The 25820-nt window shown below is 39.5% G+C and overlaps 1 protein-coding gene across 1 annotated transcript in view; it reads right to left on the minus strand.

The window, feature by feature from the left end:
* LOC309550512 (uncharacterized protein) overlaps positions 1–25820 on the minus strand; it is a gene marked incomplete at both ends in the record, with an annotated part of 232977 nt that overhangs the window by 140876 nt on the left and 66281 nt on the right. The window contains 4 exon segments of the mRNA XM_082250875.1: positions 11244–11354; positions 15638–15757; positions 16153–16281; positions 24997–25309. Of these exon segments, the coding sequence (XP_082107001.1) occupies positions 11244–11354; positions 15638–15757; positions 16153–16281; positions 24997–25309 (673 nt within the window).

Genomic DNA, 25820 nt, shown 5'->3' on the forward strand with positions numbered 1-25820 from the left:
CAGAAAAGCAAATCACAGCATCACTCTCTTATTCCCCTTTTGGCTTTCTTTCTGCTTGATTGCCTTTCATTAGCAGTAGCACTCGGGTACGGTCCTATGCTTTCTATACTAAACAAAGTGAGCATGATCTACTTGTATCATTTTTATAAGACCAGCAACCTTCAGCACATCAAAGATCCATTTTAGTAACATTTTAAAAATAAAGTTTTTTCTTTGGCTACCCTATTGTAGTTGAAGCAATCACAGGATTTTCCTGGCTAAAAATATTTGCTTTAGGCAAATTATTGCAATAGAAAGCAACACTGTATTTTTTTAACTATGTGATGGAATTTGCTAATGATCATCAATGCCGATATTCAGGGGTAAATGTATAAAACATTCTTTAAGCTTTAAAAAAATATAATTATATGTTTATATTTTTGAACATTGAATAAGTTAACTGTGATTCAAATAATGTGAATGTGGAGATGTGTGATGCCACTCTGAAACAGTTTACATACAAAGTAAGTGGGAAAAAGATAGAAAGATAGAGTCATAGAAAAAACTAACAGTGACAGAAAAGAAAATCCATACTGCAGATGGGGGAGAAATAACTGAGCTAACAGGAAGGAGTAAGTATGGGTGTAATAGGTAAAGGAGGAAGTAATGATGGCTGTAGTAGGAGGTGCTAACCATATAAATATAGAATCGGATACCAAAATCCCCCATCTTTTGAGGAGGCTTCCTGGGTGGAGTGAAATGCATTAAGCAGGTGGATACTTCTAGTTATGTCACGTCCACTTTTTGGAATGCAAACCTCGACTTTTGAATTCCAGAACAGTGTCATTACATGCTCACATGCAAGAGGAGAGTTTTGAAATGTAGAAAATCCGCGCTTAGGATAATTTTAGACTCTAATATTTGATATTGGCTGCAGCCCACCTGTACACTATATTCCTAGAAATATAGTAAGAATGAAGGTAAAGAGGAAGGTGTATGGCGCTGCCAAAGTGTACGTATGTCCAACAATGATGCTAAATGTGTATTCAATATCTATCTCCACTGTGAATCCTAAATTAATAAAGTGTCGGGTGCATCATATATGTGACAAGTATAAATATGTGCAAGAATATAGGGGATCCAACTCTGTGAGGAATTAGTAATAGTGCTAAAACCGTGAAGGAAAAAATGTATGCAAATAGGTGTAAAATAGTATTGAATAAAAATATATATATATATAATTGATGAGTAATATCTAGACAATAAATAAGAAAAAATGGATGAAGAATATAAAATCAGTTGGATCCACTTAAATAAACTGTGAAGATCTAAAACCTTATGATTGTACAGTAAAAAGCATCATATATGGCATAAACTGAGTAAACGATAGATGTATAAATCTTATGGCAGCAATAGTCCAAGTATAAGTAAGTCCGTGATAACTGAAAAACCTAAAAAGGGAGGGTGGTCCCACAATGGGAAAAAAACCCTTCCTAAAATAGGGAGCAGAAAGTGACTTGAGTGCAGGTGCTCTAATGACGAATATTTGGAGGTGCTCAGATGTTTAGTGACAATTCAGTGCTCCCCGCACCCCTTGGACCGCACTCACCAGAGCTGTACACCCCTACAGGGGTATCAGGCCTTGGATATATAATCCTGGGGTCTCCTTCACTGGTTATCAGAGTGATTGGGTGATCCAATTTTCTGCCCGAATCTTGCAAACCAGGGTCCTTGGTATTAGGGTCCACAGGTGCACCGATATATATGGGGGAAGAAGGCTCACATAGAGTAGTACCGCTTTTAAATTGCTTTATTAAGAATTAAAAATAGGTACTCACAAACGAAAAGAGGGTATTAGCATGAAAAAACAGCAATAGTAGCGCACTTCCGGGACGCCGTGCGTTCCACGGGGCGGATGTGCGTTCCACTTGGGCGGATGTGGCGCAATGACACTCTACGTACGTTTCGTCGTGATGACGTCTTCAGGAGTAGCGTCATCACGCCATCTCCGCCTCTTTATACCAACATGGTAAACGGGACTTAATGCGTGCTCCAATCAGAGAGCCGTATACAGCGTAAAAAATCGAGACGCACGCTGTTGCCGGGTAGAATTGTGTATCTTTAAACTTGGTGGATTTACATGCTCATGGCTGTATAGCTAAAATTCCAGAGATGGACATTTGTAACCAAAAAAGTATGCAGTTTACCATGTTCAAACTAAGGAAAAACAAGGAAGAAAAAACGGACTATAAGGAAGTCAAGTCCTCCCTTGTTCCCGCTAATTCAATAATATTGTAACAATGCCTGCTTGGGTATCGAGTCTGTTTACCATCTTGTTCAAAGAAATACATCATCAAATAAGATACAGTAGCATACAGTAGCATATAAATAACATATAGTACTAAACTAGTAGTGATAATCAAAAAATGTGAATAATATAATACTTATAAATATAAAATATATAAATATAAATAACCTTACATCCAATCCAAGGGTATAGACAATTAATATAAATAAAAATATATATGGATTGCTACATATAAAAAAAGATTGATATGTGAACTAAAACGATAGTAATAGTGATAATAGGTAAAAAATGATATTGGTGATAGTGGATACATAAAAATATAAATAAATATAATAGAGGTGAAATAGAATAATATGGTATATGCTCTATCCTGTGGATAAATAAATAAAATAGGAATAAATATAATAGAAGTGAAATAGATGGTGTATGCTCGTTCCTGTGTGAACATTATAAGGCTATTAGATGTACCAACATCAACTCCTAAATGGTACTCACTAGCTAATATACATTCAAAGTATAATGAGGGCTGGTAACTTAATATGAGGGACTGTACTCAGTATGGAGTCGAAGAGAAAGAGGTAGGTATTGACAGCATTATGGTATGAACAAATACAAATAACGGAATAATTAGTGGCTCATATATAATCATTGGGGGTAGAGTACCCATCCAATTGGAAGAAATCTGAATAGAGGAATAAATAAGGGGAAATATGAATGGGGGAATGGTAATAAAACCTTCCCACTCGAAAATCAATTGTTAAATATTCAAGAAATGAGGGTGGGATAGAAAAGGAACACCATTTGGTGTGTCCAAAAAGTCTAAAGGTGGTCCTTACAGACAGATGATCAAATTTGACGGGTAATCCCGTAATCTCAACCAGAGGAAGAAGGTTAGGTGGCCCATAGGGTTAAACCTGGTGTTGAATTAGGTCTAAAAATTATTAAAATGTTTAAAATATAAATATACTGAATTTTAAAAATTAGAAATAAAACAATTTAAATCAATATCCAGGTTAAGTCCTTTGGGTTGAAGTGAATCGAGCAGATATATCCACTTCGTTTCATTTTGAGAAATTTTTCTCAGTTTGCTTTCACCTCTCCAGTGTCCCTGAATTGAATCTATACCATAGAAGACTAGCCCTTCAGGGTTTTTGTGATGAACTTCTAGGTAATGTCTGGAGAGGCTGTGTTTCGGAAAGCCGTTTTTAATATTGGTTATATGCTCTCTAATCCTAACATGAAGAGGTCTGGTAGTACGTCCTACATATTGCAAATTGCAAGTGCATTCGACAACATAGGTGACATGGGTAGTATTACATGTAATAAGGTTGTTAATCATATATCTTTTGTGGTTCACTTTTGATTTGAAGTCCAGTATTTTTCTCGGCTGGGTAGGATTGTTCCTGTTCTCTCGATTAGGGGAATATTTAGATAAATTTCTCCAACCATTAGTATCTAAGGGAAGGTCCTATTTAAAGGACAGTACCCAATTACTTAAAGAAATTAAGAATCTGAATACAGATGAATCTCAGTTCCTGGTCACAATAGATGCTAATTCGTTGTATACCAGCATCAAACAAAAAGATGGGCTTAGTGCAATAAAAAAAGCACTTTATGAGGACAACAGTTTGAAGAGAACTCAGATACAGTATATACTTGAAGGCCTTAAACTATCCATGGAAAGCAATTACTTTTGGTACAATAAATCTTTTTATGTACAAACAAAAGGCGTGGCCATGGGGGCAAGATATGCCCCCAGTGTGGCAAATGTTTTTATGAACATGTGGGAGGAGCAGCATATTTACAACCAAAATTTACCGGAAATCAAATTTTATAAACGATACATAGATGACATTATAATGATTTGGGAGGGGACAAGAGAGTCCTTACAAGAATTTTTGGAAGAAATCAATTCCAACCCATACGGGTTGACTTTCACCGGACATTGGAATTTGCAGAAGATTGATTTTCTTGACCTACAAATTTTTAAAGAAGGGGGCCGTCTACAAACAAAGACTTTTTTTAAGACCACAGACAAGAATGGATATATTCCGAAAACTAGTTGTCACCATCCAAAATGGAAGAACAATATCCCGAAAGGACAATTCATGAGGATGAGGAGAAATTGTGGGAAATTAGAAGACTATGACCAACAAACATCTGTTTTAATGCAAAGATTTGAGGAGAAAGGGTACCAAAAGGACCTTTTATAAAAAACCAGGGAAGAAGTTAGAAACATGAACAGGGAAATCCTACTGGAAACTAAAATAAAGGAGAATAAGGGACCATTTGAAGGTGCTTTCATTTCAGGATACCACAGACAATATAAGGAGGTAGAAAGGATATTCAGGAGATATTGGCCAGTGTTGAAAAGTGACAAAATACTTGCCAAGATACTCCCAGAAAGACCTAAATTTATCTACCGTAGAGCACCCACCCTGAGAAACCGATTGGTCAAAAATGTGATTGACCCTCCAAAAAATGTCAAAATTTTTCCCGATATGAAGGGGTTTATTAGGTGTAGAAAATGTGTAGCCTGTAGGAACAATCCTACCCAGCCGAGAAAAATACTGGACTTCAAATCAAAAGTGAACCACAAAAGATATATGATTAACAACCTTATTACATGTAATACTACCCATGTCACCTATGTTGTCGAATGCACTTGCAATTTGCAATATGTAGGATGTACTACCAGACCTCTTCATGTTAGGATTAGAGAGCATATAACCAATATTAAAAACGGCTTTCCGAAACACAGCCTCTCCAGACATTACCTAGAAGTTCATCACAAAAACCCTGAAGGGCTAGTCTTCTATGGTATAGATTCAATTCAGGGACACTGGAGAGGTGAAAGCAAACTGAGAAAAATTTCTCAAAATGAAACGAAGTGGATATATCTGCTCGATTCACTTCAACCCAAAGGACTTAACCTGGATATTGATTTAAATTGTTTTATTTCTAATTTTTAAAATTCAGTATATTTATATTTTAAACATTTTAATAATTTTTAGACCTAATTCAACACCAGGTTTAACCCTATGGCCCACCTAACCTTCTTCCTCTGGTTGAGATTACGGGATTACCCATCAAATTTGATCATATGTCTGTAAGGACCACCTTTAGACTTTTTGGACACACCAAATGGTGTTCCTTTTCTATCCCACCCTCATTTCTTGAATATTTAACAATTGATTTTCGGGTGGGAAGGTTTTATTACCATTCCCCCATTCATATCTCCCCTTATTTATTCCTCTATTCAGATTTCTTCCAATTGGATGGGTACTCTACCCCCAATGATTATATATGAGCCACTAATTATTCCGTTATTTGTATTTGTTCATACCATAATGCTGTCAATACCTACCTCTTTCTCTTCGACTCCATACTGAGTACAGTCCCTCATATTAAGTTACCAGCCCTCATTATACTTTGAATGTATATTAGCTAGTGAGTACCATTTAGGAGTTGAAGTTGGTACATCTAATAGCCTTATAATGTTCACACAGGAACGAGTATACACCATCTATTTCACTTCTATTATATTTATTCCTATTTTATTTATTTATCCATAGGATAGAGCATATACCATATTATTCTATTTCACCTCTATTATATTTATTTATATTTTTATGTATCCACTATCACCAATATCATTTTTTACCTATTATCACTATTACTATCGTTTTAGTTCACATATCAATCTTTTTTTATATGTAGCAATCCATATATATTTTTATTTATATTAATTGTCTATACCCTTGGATTGGATGTAAGGTTATTTATATTTATATATTTTATATTTATAAGTATTATATTATTCACATTTTTTGATTATCACTACTAGTTTAGTACTATATGTTATTTATATGCTACTGTATGCTACTGTATCTTATTTGATGATGTATTTCTTTGAACAAGATGGTAAACAGACTCGATACCCAAGCAGGCATTGTTAGAATATTAGTGATTTAGCGGGAACAAGGGAGGACTTGACTTCCTTATAGTCCGTTTTTTCTTCCTTGTTTTTCCTTAGTTTGAACATGGTACACTGCATACTTTTTTGGTTACAAATGTCCATCTCTGGAATTTTAGCTATACAGCCGTGAGCATGTAAATCCACCAAGTTTAAAGATACACAATTCTACCCGGCAACAGCGTGCGTCTCGATTTTTTACGCTGTATACGGCTCTCTGATTGGAGCACGCATTAAGTCCCGTTTACCATGTTGGTATAAAGAGGCGGAGATGGCGTGATGACGCTACTCCTGAAGACGTCATCACGACAAAACGTACGTAGAGCGTCATCGCGCCACATCCGCCCAAGTGGAACGCACATCCGCCCCGTGGAACGCACGGCGTCCCGGAAGTGCGCTACTATTGCTGTTTTTTCATGCTAATACCCTCTTTTCGTTTGTGAGTACCTATTTTTAATTCTTAATAAAGCAATTTAAAAGCGGTACTACTCTATGTGAGCCTTCTTCCCCCATATATATCGGTGCACCTGTGGACCCTAATACCAAGGACCCTGGTTTGCAAGATTCGGGCAGAAAATTGGATCACCCAATCACTCTGATAACCAGTGAAGGAGACCCCAGGATTATATATCCAAGGCCTGATACCCCTGTAGGGGTGTACAGCTCTGGTGAGTGCGGTCCAAGGGGTGCGGGGAGCACTGAATTGTCACTAAACATCTGAGCACCTCCAAATATTCGTCATTAGAGCACCTGCACTCAAGTCACTTTCTGCTCCCTATTTTAGGAAGGGTTTTTTTCCCATTGTGGGACCACCCTCCCTTTTTAGGTTTTTTAGTTATCACGGACTTACTTATACTTGGACTATTGCTGCCATAAGATTTATACATCTATCGTTTACTCAGTTTATGCCATATATGATGCTTTTTACTGTACGATCATAAGGTTTTAGATCTTCACAGTTTATTTAAGTGGATCCAACTGATTTTATATTCTTCATCCATTTTTTCTTATTTATTGTCTAGATATTACTCATCAATTATATATATATATTTTTATCCAATACTATTTTACACCTATTTGCATACATTTTTTCCTTCACGGTTTTAGCACTATTACTAATTCCTCACAGAGTTGGATCCCCTATATTCTTGCACATATTTATACTTGTCACATATATGATGCACCCGACACTTTATTAATTTAGGATTCACAGTGGAGATAGATATTGAATACACATTTAGCATCATTGTTGGACATACGGAATCACTAGTACACTTTGGCAGTGCCATACACCTTCCTCTTTACCTTCAAGAGGAGAGTTTTGTAAGCGCGAAATTGGCTTTTATAAGTTATATGTGGATTTCTCCTGATTCTATCTCCCTACACTCATATGAGGTTCTTGGACCTACCTGCCAGAGTAATAAAAGAAAGAAAAAACCTTTTTTGCCACTGGAGGATTATTTTTGAAACACAGGCGTTTAACCGATCACTAGTCGGTGAGTAAGGGCACATAAGGAGGGGAACACAACTGCACTTGTTGGAACATACTTACATAGTTACATATTAGTTGAGGTTGAATAAAGACAATAGTCCATCCAGTTCAACCTGTGTAGGTGTGTGTGCCCATAATCATTTCTCATACCCCTGAATGTTCTGATCCTTGAGCTGTATGTCCAACAGTCTTTTAAAAGTAGCCATACTTCCCGCCGAAACTACCTCTTGTGGTAGAGAATTCCACAATCTTGTTGCCCTAACAGTAAAGAACCCCCTGCGTTGCCTGAGGTTAAAACGCTTCTCCTCTAATCGCATCGTATGTCCTCGTGTCCTCATGCAATCCTTGCGACTGAATAGCTTTTTTTCTATAATGAGATCACCATTGAGGTATTTGTAAATTGCTATCATGTCCCCTCTCAGGCATCTCTTCTCCAGGGAGAATAAATTAAGCGATTGTAGACGCTCTTGATAATTAAGGTCCTCCAATCCCCTAATTAGTTTAGTTGCCCTTCTCTGGACTCTCTCCATCTCCAACACATCCCTCCTGAGGACTAGCGACCAGAACTGGATAGAATACTCCAGATGCAGTGGGACCAGAGTTTTATACTGGCACTGAAAGAATATCATAACCAGCACCTCCCTGGCGGTATGATTCTTTCCGATTTTAGGTGCTGAAAGCGGTACCATTATTTTGCATGTAATTCTTAAGAACGAGCAGCCCAAACCAACTATTTACATATGATTTTTTTTTTACTGTGCGTTCTTCTTTATAACATCTCGGGTATGATAAAGTTTGAAACACAAAATCATAAATTATAATATAATAAATAACTATAAATCAGTTAAAGTATATATATATATATATATAAAAATATATATACATACATATATATATATATATATATATATATATATATATATATATATATTGTGAATTTATTTTGTAATGTATCAGTGTGTTTGGTGTGTTTTACTATTTGACTTTGCTGCCGGTTCCGCCCCCCCTGCGAGCGTCACATCGTAGGAGACGGAAGCCGGGGCACAGAGCATCGGGAGGAAGATCCGGCCGCCGCACACTGCTGGGATACATCGCTGGATCCCGGGGACAAGGTGAGTACCCTCTCTTACAGGATCCAGCAATCTCCCTAGCGGTACTCCGAGTGTGGCTCGGGGTTACCGCTAATGGCTCTGAAATTTCACCCCGAGCCACACTCGGGAATACCACTAAGGAGGTTAAAGGACCTATTGTTCATGCACATTTTTTGCACTGATTGTACTTTAATTTTTTTAAAAAAGGATTATGTATTGTGATTTAAATATGTTTCTGCACAAATAATAAATAGAGATACATATTAAGCACTTTATGGTTAGACAGCGCTGGGTACACACATAAAAATTCTTTAAACATTAATTGCAGGTGAACCTTCCTTGTACATTTGTTTTAAATGACAATGATTGCTTTACTACCAGTGAATATTTGATGAAAGTCACATTCACTGCTTAATAAATATACCCCTTAGTGTAATGCCAAGTGGAAATGTGGTGATCGAAAGTTTGGGCACCTCAGGTAAAAATTTGTATTAATGTGCATAAAGAAGCCAAGGAAAGATGGGAGAATCTCCAAAAGGCATCAAATTACAGATTAGACATCCTTATAATATGTCAACAAAACTTTGATTTTATTTCCATCATTTACACTTTCAAAATAACAGAAAACAAAAAAATGGCGTCTGGTTTGGGCACCCTGCAGAGTTAATATCTTGTACTGCCCCCTTTGGCAAGTATCATAGCTTGTAAACACTTTTTGTAGCCAGCCAAGAGTCTTTCAATTCTTGGTAGAGGTATCTTTGCCCATTCTTCCTTACAAAAGTCTTCCACTTCTTTGAGATTACTGGGCTGTCTGTCACGCACTGCTCTTTTAAGGTCTATCCCTAGATTTTAATTTATGTTGAGGTCAGGAGATTGTGAAAGCCAGGGCAAAACCTTCAGTTTACGCCTCTTGATGTAATCCCCCGTGGATTTTGAGGTGTGTTTAGGATCATTATCCATTTGTAGAAGCCAACCTCTCTTTAACTTCAGCTTTTTCACAGATGGCATCAAGTTACCATCCAAAATTTGCTGAAATTTTATTGAATCCATTTTTCCTTCTACTCGTGAGATGTTCCCTGTGCCACTGGCTGCAATACAACAATGATTGATCCACCCCCATGCTTAACAGTTGGACAGAGGTTATTTTCATTCAATTCTGTGCCCCTTCTTCTCCAAACGTACCTTTGCTCATTCCGGCCAAAAAGTTCAATTTTAACCTCATCGGTCCACAGAACTTGTTTCCAAAATGCATCAGGCTTGTCTATATGTTCATTTGCAAAGTTCAAACGCTGATTTTTTGTGGTGAGGACGTAGAAGAGGTTTTCTTCTGATGACTCTTCCATGAAGACCATATTTGTACAAGTATCTCTTTATAGTGGAATAGTGTACCACAACTCCAGTGTCTGCCAGATCTTTCTGGAGGGATCGTGCAGTCAAACGTGGGTTTTGAATTGTTTTTCTCACAATCCTGCGAGCTGTTCTGTCTGATATTTTTCTTGGTCTTCCAGATCTTGCTGTAACTTCCACTGTTCCTGATGACTGCCATTTCTTAATTACATTCCGAAGAGAGGATATTGACATCTGAAAACGCTTTGCTATCTTGTTATAGCCTTCTCCAGCTTTGTGAGCATCAACTATTTTCAGTTTCAGTTTTTCTAGACAACTGCTTAGAAGATCCCATGGCGCTGATTGTTGGGGCAAGGTCAGATGAGTCTGGGCATTTAAAACCTTTGAGATTGACATCACCTGGTCTTCCCAGACAATGATTGAGAACAATCCATGACACCGGCAGGTCTCAGCCTTGCAAAGGGGGCAGTGCATGCTATAAATTCTGCAGGGTGCCCAAACTTTTGCAGACGTCATTTTTTTGTTTTCTGTAATTTTGAAAGTGTCAATGATAGAAATAAAATCTAACTTTTTTTGACATATTATAAGAATGTCTAATCTGTAATTTGATGCCTTTTGGAGATTTTTCCATCTTTCCTTGACTTTTTTATGCACATTAATACAAATTTTTACCTGGGGTGCCCAAACTTTCGATCACCACTGTAGCTTCAGTACAATTTGAGATACGTGCATAGATACATACATGCTTGGATGCAAAAGTCAACCCCACACTCTAAACACTGTAACAGCATGGCCTGGCAACATTGATGTAAATTTCCTTTTGAATGCCCTTTGTGTATACAATGAAGGACATGATTGTGCTGTGCATGCACATATGTATTAGGTGACTGCATTGGAGCTCTTTGACCAGATTTAAAAAACAGTTTCTCAAAAACCTCCTAATTAAAAGAATTTGTTATCCCTTGATGAATGTTAGAACTATCTGACAAATGTTAATAATCGAAAAAAAACTGTATCTAAAACCAAATGGAAACTATTACCGTGACTTACCTGTGTTACATGTGGATCCCTCCCATCCAGCATTGCACAGGCATACATAGTTATACAGAGTATTATAACACTGACCATGAACACAGGGAGATCTCCTACAATAATCATTCACTGCAAAAAAAAAAAAAAAAAACAGAACGTATATATCATATAACTATAGATATATGAAATAAAACTATAAGAGAAATGCAAAAGTAAGAATTTGATATGATAGGCAAGCAGAAATGACGTTTATAACATTTATTCTAGAACATGCATTTTATATTTTTTTGGGTTATACTAACCAGCCTTTTTAGTTTTTCAAAATTTTCATCTTACTGTACCAGTCTGGTCATATTGCCTCCATTGACAGATAACATGGATACTTGAAGAATGCAAACTTGACTGTGACTGTCATTTATGAATATTCAAGCACAGTGCATATTATATAAGTCAATAGAGGACCAGTGCAATTTTTTCTACCCAGGTTTTATAGAAGAATTATTATAACTGCCCAGGCTAATGCATGAAAGATGTATATATGCCAACTTTTTTTTAGCTTTATCTTATTTTGTCGGAATCTGATTTTTAAGCTCCGGATGCAACACAAGTATTTTGTCTGCTATGCACCTACACCTCTTCCCATCACTCACATATGGATTGTACATGATTGGTATAATGCATGGTAAACTACTACTTAGTGCTACTGAAGACCTAAATTCGATTGGAGAGGCTTGGGTGGATACAAATACAGTATTGCACATTTTATATGTGGTTTAAACCATTAAGCAAGTCCTTTCTGATAACTTAATTTTTTTTTTCTTAATGGCAGGATCAGATGAAGAAAGAAACATCAAAAATGTCCATAAGTAAACAGTGAAAAATAAACGGTAGAATCTGGATTCAAATCCTCAACTGATGAACCTCTAAAATGGGTAATATTTCATCTGTGGTTGTCCAGTAGGTGGTCCGGATAGCCCCTCAATGTGAATGATGTGTAAAGAGAGGAAAGCTCCACATAGTGTGATAATGTTTCCCAAATTTTATTAAAAAACAAATAAAAACACTCACTTTTTAGACAATAAACAAGACAGATCATCCACGAGCAGCGAGCTCATCCTCTGGCTACACTTCCGGCTTGCCTATTGCTCAATTCCGACATAATGAAAAAGTTTTGTTCAGAACAACAAAAAGACATGCCTATTACCCTATCGGCATTCCCTGATGAAGTCACGTGGGTGTGACGCTACGCATGGGGATTGAGCGATAGGCAAACCGGAAGTGTCGCCGGATGATGAGCTTGCTTCTGGTGGATGATCTGTCTTGTTTATTGTCTAAAAAGTGAGTGTTTTTAGCTGTTTTTTTTTTAGCTGTAGTGCAAGGGCCTGCCAGATTGCATACAAATTTAAAGTGTTTAGGTTTGACCACATATTATATGGTTTTGGTAAATCTAAAGGAAAAAGTCTTCAGAAAATCTTATAGTGTGTATGGCCCATAACAGAAGCATCAGGAATACACCAGACTAATGGGCCATACACACTATAAGATTTTCTGAAGACTTTTTCCTTTAGACTTACCAAAACCATATAATATGAGGTCAAACCTAAACACTTTCAATTTGTATGCAATTTGGCAGGCCCTTGCACTACATAGAAAAGGTAAATCTGAAGGAAATCTAACCACAAAAGTTGGATAGTGTGTATCCAGCTTAATGCCCCGTACACACGTGCAGATTATCTGAAGACTTTTGTCTGTAGACTTACCAAAACCATATAATATGAGGTCAAACCTAAATACTTTCAATTTGTATGCAATCCGGCAGGCCCTTGCACTACATAGAAAAGGTAAATCTGAAGACAAAAGTCTTCAGATAATCTGCACTTGTGTACGGGGCATAAGGCTAGCCATACATTGTACAATTTTCTTGTACAAGTCTCCTTTAGATTTACCAAAACCATATAATATGAGGTCAAACCTAAACACTTTAAATTTGTATGCAATCCGGCAGGACCTTGCACTACATAGAAAAGGTAAATCTAAAGGAAATTCAATTAGAAAATTGTAAAATGTATGGTCAGCTTTAGGTTCCATTTACATTTGTACAGTGCAGGAATGCAGGCAAAATAACACCCACTCCTGCAGCACACAAAAACACACATCCTTATTTCAGGCGTGCTGCAGCACCATTATTTCTTAATGGAACCCTAATACATCTTGCTAACGTGAGCAGACCCTTGATTCTACTTGCACTTAAAGTGGATGTAGAAGCTGAAGGTTTTTTTTACCTTTATGCATTCTCTAAATTAAGGTTAAAAACCTTCTGTATGCAGCTCCCCTCCAGCCCTCCCTTATACTTACCAGAGCCTGGTCTCGATCCAACAATGTGCATGAGAGCAGTGGTTCTCTCCCTCCTCATTGGCTCAAATACAACTAGTGAGGAGTGAGTGGTAGGCGGGGCCGAGCCACGCTCTTTGTGTCTATGGACACACACACAGAGCCAGCTCAAGAGCAAATCCACACGAGTGCCCCCATAGCAATCTGCTTGCTCTGAGGGCACTTAGCTGGGAAAGGAGCCAGAAGTGCCGATGGGAGACCCAAGAAGAGGAGGCCTGGGGCTGCATTGTGCAGGTAAGTATGACATGTTTTTTATCTTTTAAAAAATCTAATGTTTACAATCACTTTAAGCTTCAAGTGTCGTGAAAGGATAAGAAAAAGCAACAACTTCATATAACATTATCAGTAACATTTTTGACAAGTTTTCTCTATTTAAAAAAAAAAAAAAACACTTTCTCTAGACACAGGAAAGAACAAGTTTTGCTGACAAATGTTTATATTACAGTCAATTGGAGCTTCTTCTTCTTCTTTTCTTTTTTTTTTTTAAGTGGTATAAATCCGCAAACACATACATTTATTTTATTGCAGCTTATCAGTTCTTAGATAGGATGGCTGCGTTAGTTTTCTTTTTTAGGCTTTCTTTGTTTCTTTTCATCTCGTGATCCAGCCAGTTAGTCTATTTTTTTAAAAGCAAAAGCTCTCCAGCAAGTACCAGTTACAGAGTTGAGATTTGTCATTTAACACTGACAGGGGTGCTCACAATGATCAGCGTTTATTTATTTATTTATGTAAAACAGCAGAAAGGACAAACTCCTTTGCCAGTTTCTGTGCTGCTGCAGAAAGGCTTGTCTTTGCCCCCCCCCCCTCTCAGCAGTCTGCAGCAGAGAGGAGGGCAGAACTCCTCCTACAGATCTTGTGCCTCTCTGTGCAGCCACAACACCACCTTGTCTTTGCCTCCCCTGGTCTGAGCATTTAGCAGATTCTGTAAGCGGATCTCTGGTCCTCCTCCAGACCTTGCACTCCTTCAGATCTTGCACTTTCTTCTTCCCAGATCCACCCGCATCTTCTTCCTGGCAGTAGTACAAGGTAAAGGGGTGCATTGTGATGTAAGGAAGGGAGGGTGACTCTTGACTTATGGTGGGGGGGTGGACTCTTGACATCTCATGTATGGGGGTGTGGGGTGCTCTGGACATCTAATCTTACATATATAACCAGCCCTTTGAGGGCAACCATAATGCTGATGCGGCCCACAATGAAATTTGAGTTTGACACCCCTGTTCTAGTACATCTAACATTCACCTCCCTGCAGACTGACAATGATGCTGTCCAAAGGTGCCCCTTTATCCAGGGTGGGGGCACTCTAATACAGGAGGTGTGTTACTACTGGCCAGATCACCAGGTGAAAACATAATAATGGATGTTTATATGTACCTAATGGGGTTAATTCACTAAAATAGAAGTTAGAAGAGAAGTATGATTTTCTCCTAAAGCAGGCCTAAAACTAAAAATGTATTATATATATATATATATATATATGTGTAATTTATACCTCATCTCTGTAACTGGTATTTGCTGGAGGAATTGGAAAAAATATTGCCAATTAAAAAAAAAAATACATTTATTGTAACAAGACGTTATTAAACATGAGCTTTCCTTTTCAAGCTGCAGCTCTGTAATTTTCTGTAAAATGCAATGTAATATGGCAGCCTGGAGGTATTCACTCAGATGGTGTAGAAAATGCCCCCCAGAAATGTGATTTCCTGCTTGGGTGATTATCTAACTGATATTCCCAGAAGTCTACACTAAAATACAAATCAGATTTTGGGCATCTGATTGATAAATATAAAGTCACTCCCATTCACATTTACTTTGCACATGGATACAGCAAGCTATTTCTTAAGAATAACAAAAAGGTAGAATTCTGCAACAAAGATTCATCCCAGAGGGAAAAGTTTTTTTCTTAACAAAGGTGGAGTTACTCTTTAAGTACCATCAAAATACCATCGATAGCAATCTATCTTAACAAATTTGTGATTTTTTTTGTAAAGTGAAAAATAAAATTAAAAAAAAGTTATTCTTACTGATGCACTGATTTGTGTTGCTTGGGTTTTTAGAATACCCATCTTGACAGGAGCATGAATATGAGCCAAGTGTGTTGGAGCAGATCTGTTCACATGGCGTTTGGCTACATTCATTGAAATCTGTAAGACATAATTGTTTTGGATTAAATACTATAATAATAATGGACAGTCATTCGTATATATTTACTACATACAGTACAGGCAAACAATTCTGCAAAAATCCTCCACAGGCCAGACTTCAAAAAGGAGGTAAACATTTGTTTTAGCCATCTCTCTACAGATATTCATGACACAGTTTAAACCAAACTCATCTATTCTAAAATAAAAAAATACAGATATAGTATATTTTAAGGAAAAAAATAAAATAATAAACAATAATTACAATTGCCATAAACACTGATAAAAATAGGCGCCCCCACAAACAGTGCTGTAAAACTTAGTCTTGCTTTGCCTGAATGTAATATATAGCCATTAATAAAAAAAATAGAGTAATATATTTATGTTATATAACTTACCTGTGCACATCCTGTTAGACTGTGATGAGTCTGGTATAAAGCCACTGTTACAGCGGCACTCAGGGTTTGTAGTTCCAGGACTGATGTAGCACTGACCGTTGGTACATAGCAGGTTGCAAGCAATAATTGCTATTCGAAAGAAGCATTGGAAAACATTAGGCACGTTTATTAGATATTGTGTAACAAAATAAAAATTGTCTGTACATATTGAGAGGTTTTCAGAAAATAAAGGTTTTCACATTGGCTGCAAAGCTTTATATAGTCTATTGTCTCATGCTATAATAGTATAACATTTTAACATGGGCGTCAGCAAGGGGGGGCAAGTGCCCCCCCCTACTAGAAATTTCCTTGCCTGCTCTAAGAGGGGAATCTATGGGGACCTTGTTCTAAAAGGGGATCTATGGGGGACCCTGCTCTAAAGGGGATCTATGGGGGACCCTGGCCTGGCCTGCTCTAAAGGGGGATCTATGGGGACCCTGGCCTGCCCTAAAGGGGATCTGTGGGGATCCTGGCCTGCTCCAAAGCGGGTCATATTGGCTATATATATATATATATATATATATATATATATATATATATATATATATATATATATTTACTGTATATATATATATATATATATATATTCTTTGCAGGGAGTGTCTGGAGTATCTGGTGGTGCAGGGAAACCTGGTAGCATAGGGAATATAGGTGAAAAGGTAAGATTAAGACTAAAGAGGGATCTATGGGGACCCTGGCCTGCTCTAAAAAGGCATGCTAAATGGGGACCCTACTCTAAAGGGGATCTATAGGGGACCCTGGCCTGCTCCAAAGGGGGATCTATGGGGGTGAAAACAATTCTTGTGCCTATTGATTGCTACACACATTTCACCACTGCTGACTTGCTCATAAGGATAGGAGTGAGCAAACCAGCAATGGTGAAACACATCAAGGGAGGATGTTTTTTGGGTGGAGAAATGACTGTATAGCCCCGTACAGACGTACCGAATGTCGGCCGAACGATCGGCCGTCTTTTGTCCGGTGCTGTCCTGTAGGCTGAAAAGTGCAAAAGACCGCACACAAATTTTGTCGGCCAACAACAGCCGACTGCAGAAGTGATGTCATGTGATGGTTAACTTTCCGTGTGTTTTTTCTTTTCTGAGCATGCCCAGTCTTGCTAATCTGCTGTTTGTCGGCCGAATTCTGTACTGACTGGTGAACAATCGGCCATTCTGGTGACGGCCAACAAAAATTTTATAGCCTGCACACCCGATTCTGTTCGGCCGAAAAGTCGCTGTCGGTTGTCGGAAGCATCATACTAACAAGCCGACAATCGGCCGATCGTTCGGCGGCCGAATATTTACGGCCGACAATCGGTACGTGTGTACGGGGCTTATGCAGTCTTTTGTAACAATCAATAACCACAAACAGAGGAGCTAAGTTCTGGAGTGCTGCTCATATTTTTTCATATATTTGACACTAAACTCTGATTTTAAAAAGAATCTACCAAAGTATGTATTTGTAACTGAAGAAAGTACGCTCTATTACACTCAGACTCCTCCAAATCTCCAAATTCTTTTTTTATTTTTTTTCCTGTTGCTGCTGTAATCTGACTTCCTGTTAGAGGGTGGCCTCGTTTGTTGTCTATGGTCCCCCTGAATGTAAGAACATAGTGTGACAGGAAGTCAGGTAAATCTGGGGATGTAGTCACAGAGAGGAGACACATTCCCACCTGGTTTGGAAAGTTCACCAATTACTATAGGGTGTCAGCTGCCAAAGGCAGCAGGAAGGTGTAAAGAAGTTGAAAGGCCTTCAGCTGTTCGGAATGGGGAAATGAAGGCCTCTATAATTTGTCCAGAGGAAGTCTATGGATTGCTGCCTCCTGTCGCCGTGTGGGCTGGGAGAGGAGGACAGACAGATGTGTGCCTCCCAACGCTGAGGAAGCCTGGGAGAAGGACTGCTGCCTCCTGTCGCCGTGTGGGCTGGGAGAGGAGGATAGACAGACGTGTGCCCCCTGAAAGCTGTGTGAGCATGGGGAAGACCTCCTAAAGCGATGTGAAGCTGAGGAGGGTAACAAGTGTGAAGACTACTTGAAGTGAGGTCTTGGATCGTTTCTAGCTGAAAAGAAACCAATGGACATTTCCTGTGTGAAGGGGAAATTAACCAGTTGTGAAGACTTCTCAAAGGTGAGAAAACAAACTATTTCTATGTGGAAGAAATAAAGGAATGCTTGCCATGTGCAGAGACAAGCAAGGGGACATTCTCATTGTGAAGAGTAAAGGGACCTGTTAAATGAACATGTGCTGTGTGAAGAGATAAAACATGGACTGTTGAGTATCCGCTGTAGGATACGAAAGTCTGCCCAACAGTAGGTTGGGGACAGACTCTTAGGTAGGTTCCAGTGTGAGAAGGTAGCCGCCCACAGAGGCAAGGATTTATTTTGTCTTTTATTTTATTTTGCTGGTTTTGACGCTTGCAGTCTGGTGAAGAAAAATGCATTAATAAACCAAACTGTTGTTTGCACAATCTATGTGTGCAGGAGAGAAGATCCTGAAAGAGAAAAAAACGTGTTTTAAAGAGACAGCGGTCTCAAAATTTTTGATGAACTTTGTTGTGTCTGGTGCAAGGGACTGCACAAACTGTGTGCGCAGGAAAAGAGATCTTGCAAGAGAGAGAAAAACTACATGTGTTAAAGAGACAGTGGTCTGAACATTTTTTGCTGGAATGTGAAAAATTTGTTTGTGGAGTTATTGAAGATGGGGCGATCAAAACGCCTGAAAAATGCAAAGATAGATTAAATGAGAGACCAGATTCTATGAATGGAGGGGATGTTACCGTCTGAACGAGCCCCATCCATGCCTAAAGAGAGTCTACTAAAGAGGAAGGTTGTTGTCCCTAGCAACACTGATGAAACTGCTATGGAGACGCAGTGTGCTCAGATGAAAAGTAAACTCAAAATGGGGGAGATGCTGAAACAGCGGAGCTTTGCAGCTCAACAAAAGGCTCACCAAGAGAGCATGGCAGGCTGGAAACAGAGACGCCAGCAGCCAATGGAGGCCATCGGTTTGGAGGAAACCGAGTATGTGTGCAGGGCTGAGTTGGATGCCTTGCAACGGAAAATGGAAGAAAAGGAACAAGCCTTGGAATTGCTTAAGATGAGCATAGAAACTTGCAGGAAACGAATGAACTACTCAAGTCTCATGTGTCACAGTGGGAAGAAACCACTGCTCTTCTTTTGGTCGAGTTGCAAAAACGTCAAGACACTATAAAGGAGAAAGATACCATCCTCATGGAGAAGGAAATTGAAGTTAAGACTTTGCAGGAGCAAAGAATGGGTGAAATGTTGGAGTTGCGTAATCAGCTGAAAAAAAAGTCTTCAGTCTTTGGAAGCTACAAAAATAGACCTGCAGGGGGCGCAGGAACAGAATGTTGCTCTGAAAACGACATTGTCTCTCAGCGACAACGAGAAAAGTGAAAGAGAGGCTAAATTACTGAGTACTGTGTATGAGCTCACCACTTTGAGCAATGTGGTAGATGAATTGCGTACGGACTGTGAAAGTTGGAAAGGGGAAGCCCAACGTGTCCAGCAGCAGTTAAAGGAGAAAGAAGCCTGTGTGGCAGAATTACATTCTCATTCCCAGAAACTAGCCAATGAGGTGAAGGCTCTTATGCAGGGAAAAGGAGATTGTGAACATAAGAGGGTAAAAGTAGAGGCACAGCTTCTGGAATCGCAACTCAAGATGTCAGAAGGTGACCGATTGTGTGCTAAGCTGTCAGAGAAGGCAAACCGACTGCAGGTTGAGTTGGAAAATGTCACAAATCAGCTTTCTCAAGCAGACAGAAAATCTAGAGAAATTGCGGAAGATTTTTCTATCTTGGAATCGCAGCTGCAAGACACGCAGGAACTCTTACAGGAAGAGAGGTGTCAAAGGCTGAGTTTTAGCACAAAGCTCAAACAAATGGAAGATGTGAAAAATGGCTTCCTGGAACAATTAAAAGAGGAGGAGGAAGCAAAGAAAAACCAGAGCAAGTCGCAACATTGCAAGCTCAGATAGCGGATATGAAAAAAGGCATGGAAGAAAGCGTTGGTTCATTAGAGTGTGTTGAAGATGTGAAAAAGAAGTTTGATCAGATGCTTGGTGAGGAGAAGACTGTGTCTGCAAAATATGCAGAAGAACGTGACCGTGCAAAAACGGAGGCGCGTGATAACGAGAGCAAAGCCCTGTTCTTGGCTCGCTTCTTGGAGGAAGCTCTAGAGTGTAAGGTTGAACTAGAAAGAGTTAACCAACAGCTGTGTACAGAAATGGAAGATTTGGTCAGCTCCAAGGATGATGTTGTGAAAAGCGTTCAGGAGCTAGAAGAGTCTAAGCGAGCCTTAGAACAGCAAGTGGAAGAGATGAAGATTCCGTTGCAGGAACTGGAAGAGGAATTACAGGCAACAGAGGATCTGTCCCAAAGAGGGGATAGTGTGCCTGATGATGTTTTTAAAAGGATCAGTGTTTTGGGGTCTGTCCTGAGTGAGCCTCAGAAATGTGATGACATGTGGCTTGAATCACCCCTTTGGAATAAACCGTTCCTTCAAAAACTTCAAGCATTGGAAAAAGTATCATTAGAACTTCAGCAAACGGAGGAGCTGTGTAAGAGATGTGAAGATTTCTCAGTTCAGGCTGAAAACCTAGTGGAGAAAACTAAAGCGGAGAAAACTAAAGCAAGTGATATAAATCTGAGAGAAAAAAAGCAAACGCCACCTAGTGGAGAAAACGAAGGCTGTTGGTGAAAGCTTGAAGCAAATGAATAAGTGCCTTTCAGGGAATATTTCCAAAATGGAAATGGTGAAAGACAGGTGGCAGAAGTTTGATCGTGATTGTGAGATGCATTCCATGTGGAATTCAGATAGAGAAAAGGAACTAGGTGACCTTGAGCGGTCAAATAGTTCAGCAGAAAGTGCATTGAAGAAACCTGTAAAAGAATGTGTTGCAGTTCCATGCTTCTTCACTGATGCAGAGAGGAGGTCTATAATGGATACCACCCAGATCGCTGGGTTCAACTGTGTTGTTGCCTTTGACGCATATGTTAGTGGAAGGAAAGTTGATGATGTCGCTGGAAAAATGAACAGGGGTCACTTTGAAGAAATGTGTGACAGCCTGTTGTCGCAAATGGAACGCCTTCTGCACAGCCTCTTAGAGCAAGCCAAGCTCAAGAAGACATTTCTTGGAACAAAGCTAAGTAAAGCAGAGGTTCTCAAAGTGTTGTGGAAATCATTTGTTGATTGCAGAGAGAATCGTCTTAAGAATGTTGAAGACTTTAAGACTAGCAAAATTGAGTTGCCTATGGATCACGGTCCTCCATGGCGGATAGGACAAACTTGTATGCAAGAGAAACTTGAGAAGAAGCGAAATGATGCCAAAAATGCAGTGGAAAAATGTGTATATGAGATGAGAGACAAACTGTGTGACATTTATGAGAAATCTGTCAATGAAGATGACAGAAACAGTTTCATCCGTCAGCGTGAGGATAATAGGAGGCTTATCAGTGAGAGTCAGCAGTGCTTGACACATGCATGTCTGGAAATCTGTGTCCCAACCCTAGGGTTGAAACAAGAGGGGGGGGTATGTGACAGGAAGTCAGGTAAATCTGGGGATGTAGTCACAGAGAGGAGACACATTTCCACCTGGTTTGGAAAGTTCACCAATTACTATAGGGTGTCAGCTGCCAAAGGCAGCAGGAAGGTGTAAAGAAGTTGAAAGGCCTTCAGCTGTTCGGAATGATGAAATGAAGGCCTCTATAATTTGTCCAGAGGAAGTCTATGGATTGCTGCCTCCTGTTGCCATGTGGGCTGGGAGAGGAGGACAGACAGATGTGTGCCTCCCGACGCCGAGGAAGCCTGGGAGAAGGACTGCTGCCTCCTGTCGCCGTGTGGGCTGGGAGAGGAGGACAGACAGACGTGTGCCCCCTGAAAGCTGTGTGAGCATGGGGAAGACCTCCTAAAGCGATGTGAAGCTGAAGAGGGTAACAAGTGTGAAGACTACTTGAAGTGAGGTCTTGGATCGTTTCTAGCTGAAAAGAAACCAATGGACATTTCCTGTGTGAAGGGGAAATTAACCAGTTGTGAAGACTTCTCAAAGGTGAGAAAACAAACTATTTCTATGTGGAATAAATAAAGGAATGTTTGCCATGTGCAGAGACAAGCAAGGGGACATTCTCATTGTGAAGAGTAAAGGGACCTGTTAAATGAACATGTGCTGTGTGAAGAGATAAAACATGGACTGTTGAGTATCCGCTGTAGGATACGAAAGTCTGCCCAACAGTAGGTTGGGGACAGACTCTTAGATAGGTTCCAGTGTGAGAAGGTAGCCACCCACAAGGCAAGGATTTATTTTGTCTTTTATTTTATTTTGCTGGTTTTGACGCTTGCAGTCTGGTGAAGAAAAATACATTAATAAACCAAACTGTTGTTTGCAAGCATTTCTCGGCTATCTTCTTGTGAAAACGCACCCCCCAAGGGGTCATCCACGCCTACCACCGAGCTAATCCCTTACAATAGCCACTCTCTCTTACTCACTCTTTAGATGGACTAGGAACTATGGAGGATGGGATTTGTAGTGCATAGAGCAGTGCACATGATCATAACTGAAGTGCACTGCTCATTTAAAAATAAAGGAAGCTAGGGGAAAAAGGGGGGTTTGGGGGCTCACAGAGGACTTTTCTAGGAGGAAGAAAAACAAGTCATGAAAAATAGATTAGAAGGTCATATGGTAGTGAATAGCTATAAACTATTTTTGGAGCATAAGGGTATCGTTTAGTGTCACTGCAAAGATGAACTCTGGGCAAACTAATAAATATACAGATGATGAAATACAATAAAGGGAACTGTGTTTCCTGCCTAGGGATGTGTAGTTCTGTCCATTTGTTCAACTAGTTCTGAGATGTACACAACCATAGCAGGATAGAAAACCAGTTAACCTCCCTGGCGGTATGATTCTTTCCGATTTTAGGTGCTGAAAGCGGTACCATTATTTTGCCAGTAATTCTTAAGAACGAGCAGCCCAAACCAACTATTTACATATGATTTTTTTTTTTTTTACTGTGCGTTCTTCTTTATGACATCTCGGGTATGATAAAGTTTGAAACACAAAATTATAATATAATAAATAACTATAAATAAGTTAAAGTATGTATGTATGTATATATATATTGTAGAAGGGTGCTGGTAAAACAGCTCCAAATGGCTGGGGAAATGGTTGATGGGGTCTATGTTCCTCCACGGATTCTTAGATTTTTCAATCTACGGTAAAATCAACAAAGACATTATGGTAAAGAGTGCTAGTTCTTTACCCTTTATTAGTAAAGTCTGATCCGGGGCTGATTTTACTGGGAATCTGATAGTGCTCTGGGTGGGACAGATTCCCAATTCCGTGGACCATAGTTTATTGGTCTCTGGCTAGGCCTTGATTAAGGCAGCTGGACCTGATCTCAGAGAGAGTGTGGATGTCTCCATTAGAGGAAGCAAATGGGAGCATGGTTGCTTGTACCTGAAACTTGGATATTATCGTTTGTTCCAGAAAATACACATACCTTTGAACAAGGACTTTAAACGGACTACAAACACAGTAAGGCTCAGCTGAGCGGAAGTTTACTTTTGTTTGTTTGGCCAGGAGCCAGTTTCTTTTGTTATGAACTTTGAGTGTGAATTAAACCTGACATTTTCTGAAGAAACTGTGAGTGTGTCCCTGCCTTGAGTCTGATCCCCCTACAATATATATATATATATATATATATATATATATATATATATAGTGAAACTGCAGGAAAGGGCACTGGCGGGCAAACTAATGTGAATTTATTTTATTTTGTAATGTATCAGTGTGTTTGGTGTTTTACTATTTGACTTAGCCCCCGGTTCCACCCCCCCTGTGAGCGTCACATCGCAGGAGACGGAAGCCGGGGCGCAGAGCATCGGGAGGAAGATCCGGCTGCCGCACACTGCCGGGATACATCGCTGGATCCCGGGGACAAAGGGAGTACCCTCTCTTACAGGATTCAGCGATCTCCCTAGTGGTACCCCGAGTGTGGCTCGGGGCTACTGCTAATGGCTCTGAAATTTCACCCCGAGCCACACTCGGGAATACCGCTAAGGAGGTTAATTAACACCTAATAGGTCATGTTCCCCCAACCGCCCCCCACTCTGTGGCTGACTAGTGAACAAGAAATCCAGCAGATTCTCTCTCTTTTTCTCTCTTTTTTTTTTTCTCTCTTTTTTTTTTTTCTCTTTTTTATGAGCCTTTCCCTTTTTTTAACACATGAGCACTGTAGCATAACTGGTTCCATATGCTGCTTCTCTCTGTCACTGTCTAAACTCTGTTGTAAAGGGGGTTGCAGATATAAGGATCCAGCGATCTCCCTAGCGGTACCCCGAGTGTGGCTCGGGGTTACCGCTAATGACTCTGAAATTTTACCCCGAGCCAAACTCGGGAATACCGCCAAGGAGGTTAACACCTAACAGGTCATGTTCCCCAAACCGCCCCCCACTCTGTGGCTGACTAGTGAACAAGAAATCCAGCAGATTCATGACCTCTCTCTTCCTTTCTCTCTCTTTCTCTCTCTTTCTCTCTCATGAACCTTTCCCTTTTTAACAAATGAGCACTGTAGCATAACTGATTGGTTCCATATACTGCTTCTCTCTGTCCCTGTCTAAAGGGGATTGCAGAAGGCAGATATAAAGTCAAAGTACTTACACTACTTCAAATGCATTTAGTAATGTATTTTTAATAATAAAGAATTGCATTCTTTGGTGTCTTTATATCAGCCTGGAATTCATCTTTAATGTTAAAACTACTCAAGTCATATTAAATGCAACCTACTCACCTTGTGTTGTTATGGCCAGAGTTGTGGAATTTATCCAGGATGATGTAGACGTTAAAGGCAAAGAAGCTGTTGTTATACTTGTGTATCTAGTGCCTAAAGTAGAAATTGGTCCATTGGTGGTTGTCAAAGGTGTGTATGTTGTCACAGTAGTATTGATAATCCCCACAGAGGTTACTGAAGTTGTGTATCCAGGGGTTGTAGTACTAGAGGTTGGTATGGTTGAAGTAGGATTAATAGTACTGGTAGTGGGTGTAGTGGTTGCTTCTGTGGTGAGTGTGGATATTTTAGTGGTAGGACTATGTGTACTGGTGACCTGAGTTGTTATAGTACTGACAACCGGTGGTGTGGTCTGTTTAGTTGTACTAAAAGTTTTAGGGGTTGTTGTCTTTTCAGTTGTAGATTGAGCTGAGTTTGGCACAGAAGTGGTAGTGGTAATGATGCCAGTTGTGCTTGTCTGAGATTGTGAGCCAATGGGAGTAACAACTGCAGAAGGTGTTTCAGGTGTGCTGGTTTCAAGCTCAGATGTAGTTGTTTCTTCAGAAGTACTGGTTTGGGGAGTTTGACTTGTAACTGCAATTGCAGACCTAGTAGTAGTTGGCTGAGGTACAGAACTAACACTGGTCTCCCCTGTGATAATAGTCTCTTTAGTCCTGTTTACAGTGGTGGTAACTTCAGGCTGAGTAATAGGATTTAAAATGCCCACAGAGGTTACTGTAGTTGTGTATCCAGGGGTTGTAGTGCCGGTGGATATTATGGTTGAATTAGGTGTAATGGTTGCTTCTGTGGTGAGTGTGGAGATTTTAGTGGTAGGACTATGTGTACTG

Source organism: Pelophylax lessonae, assembly GCF_965119305.1.
Source record: "Pelophylax lessonae genome assembly, chromosome: 3".
Classification (NCBI taxonomy): Eukaryota; Metazoa; Chordata; class Amphibia; order Anura; family Ranidae; genus Pelophylax; species Pelophylax lessonae.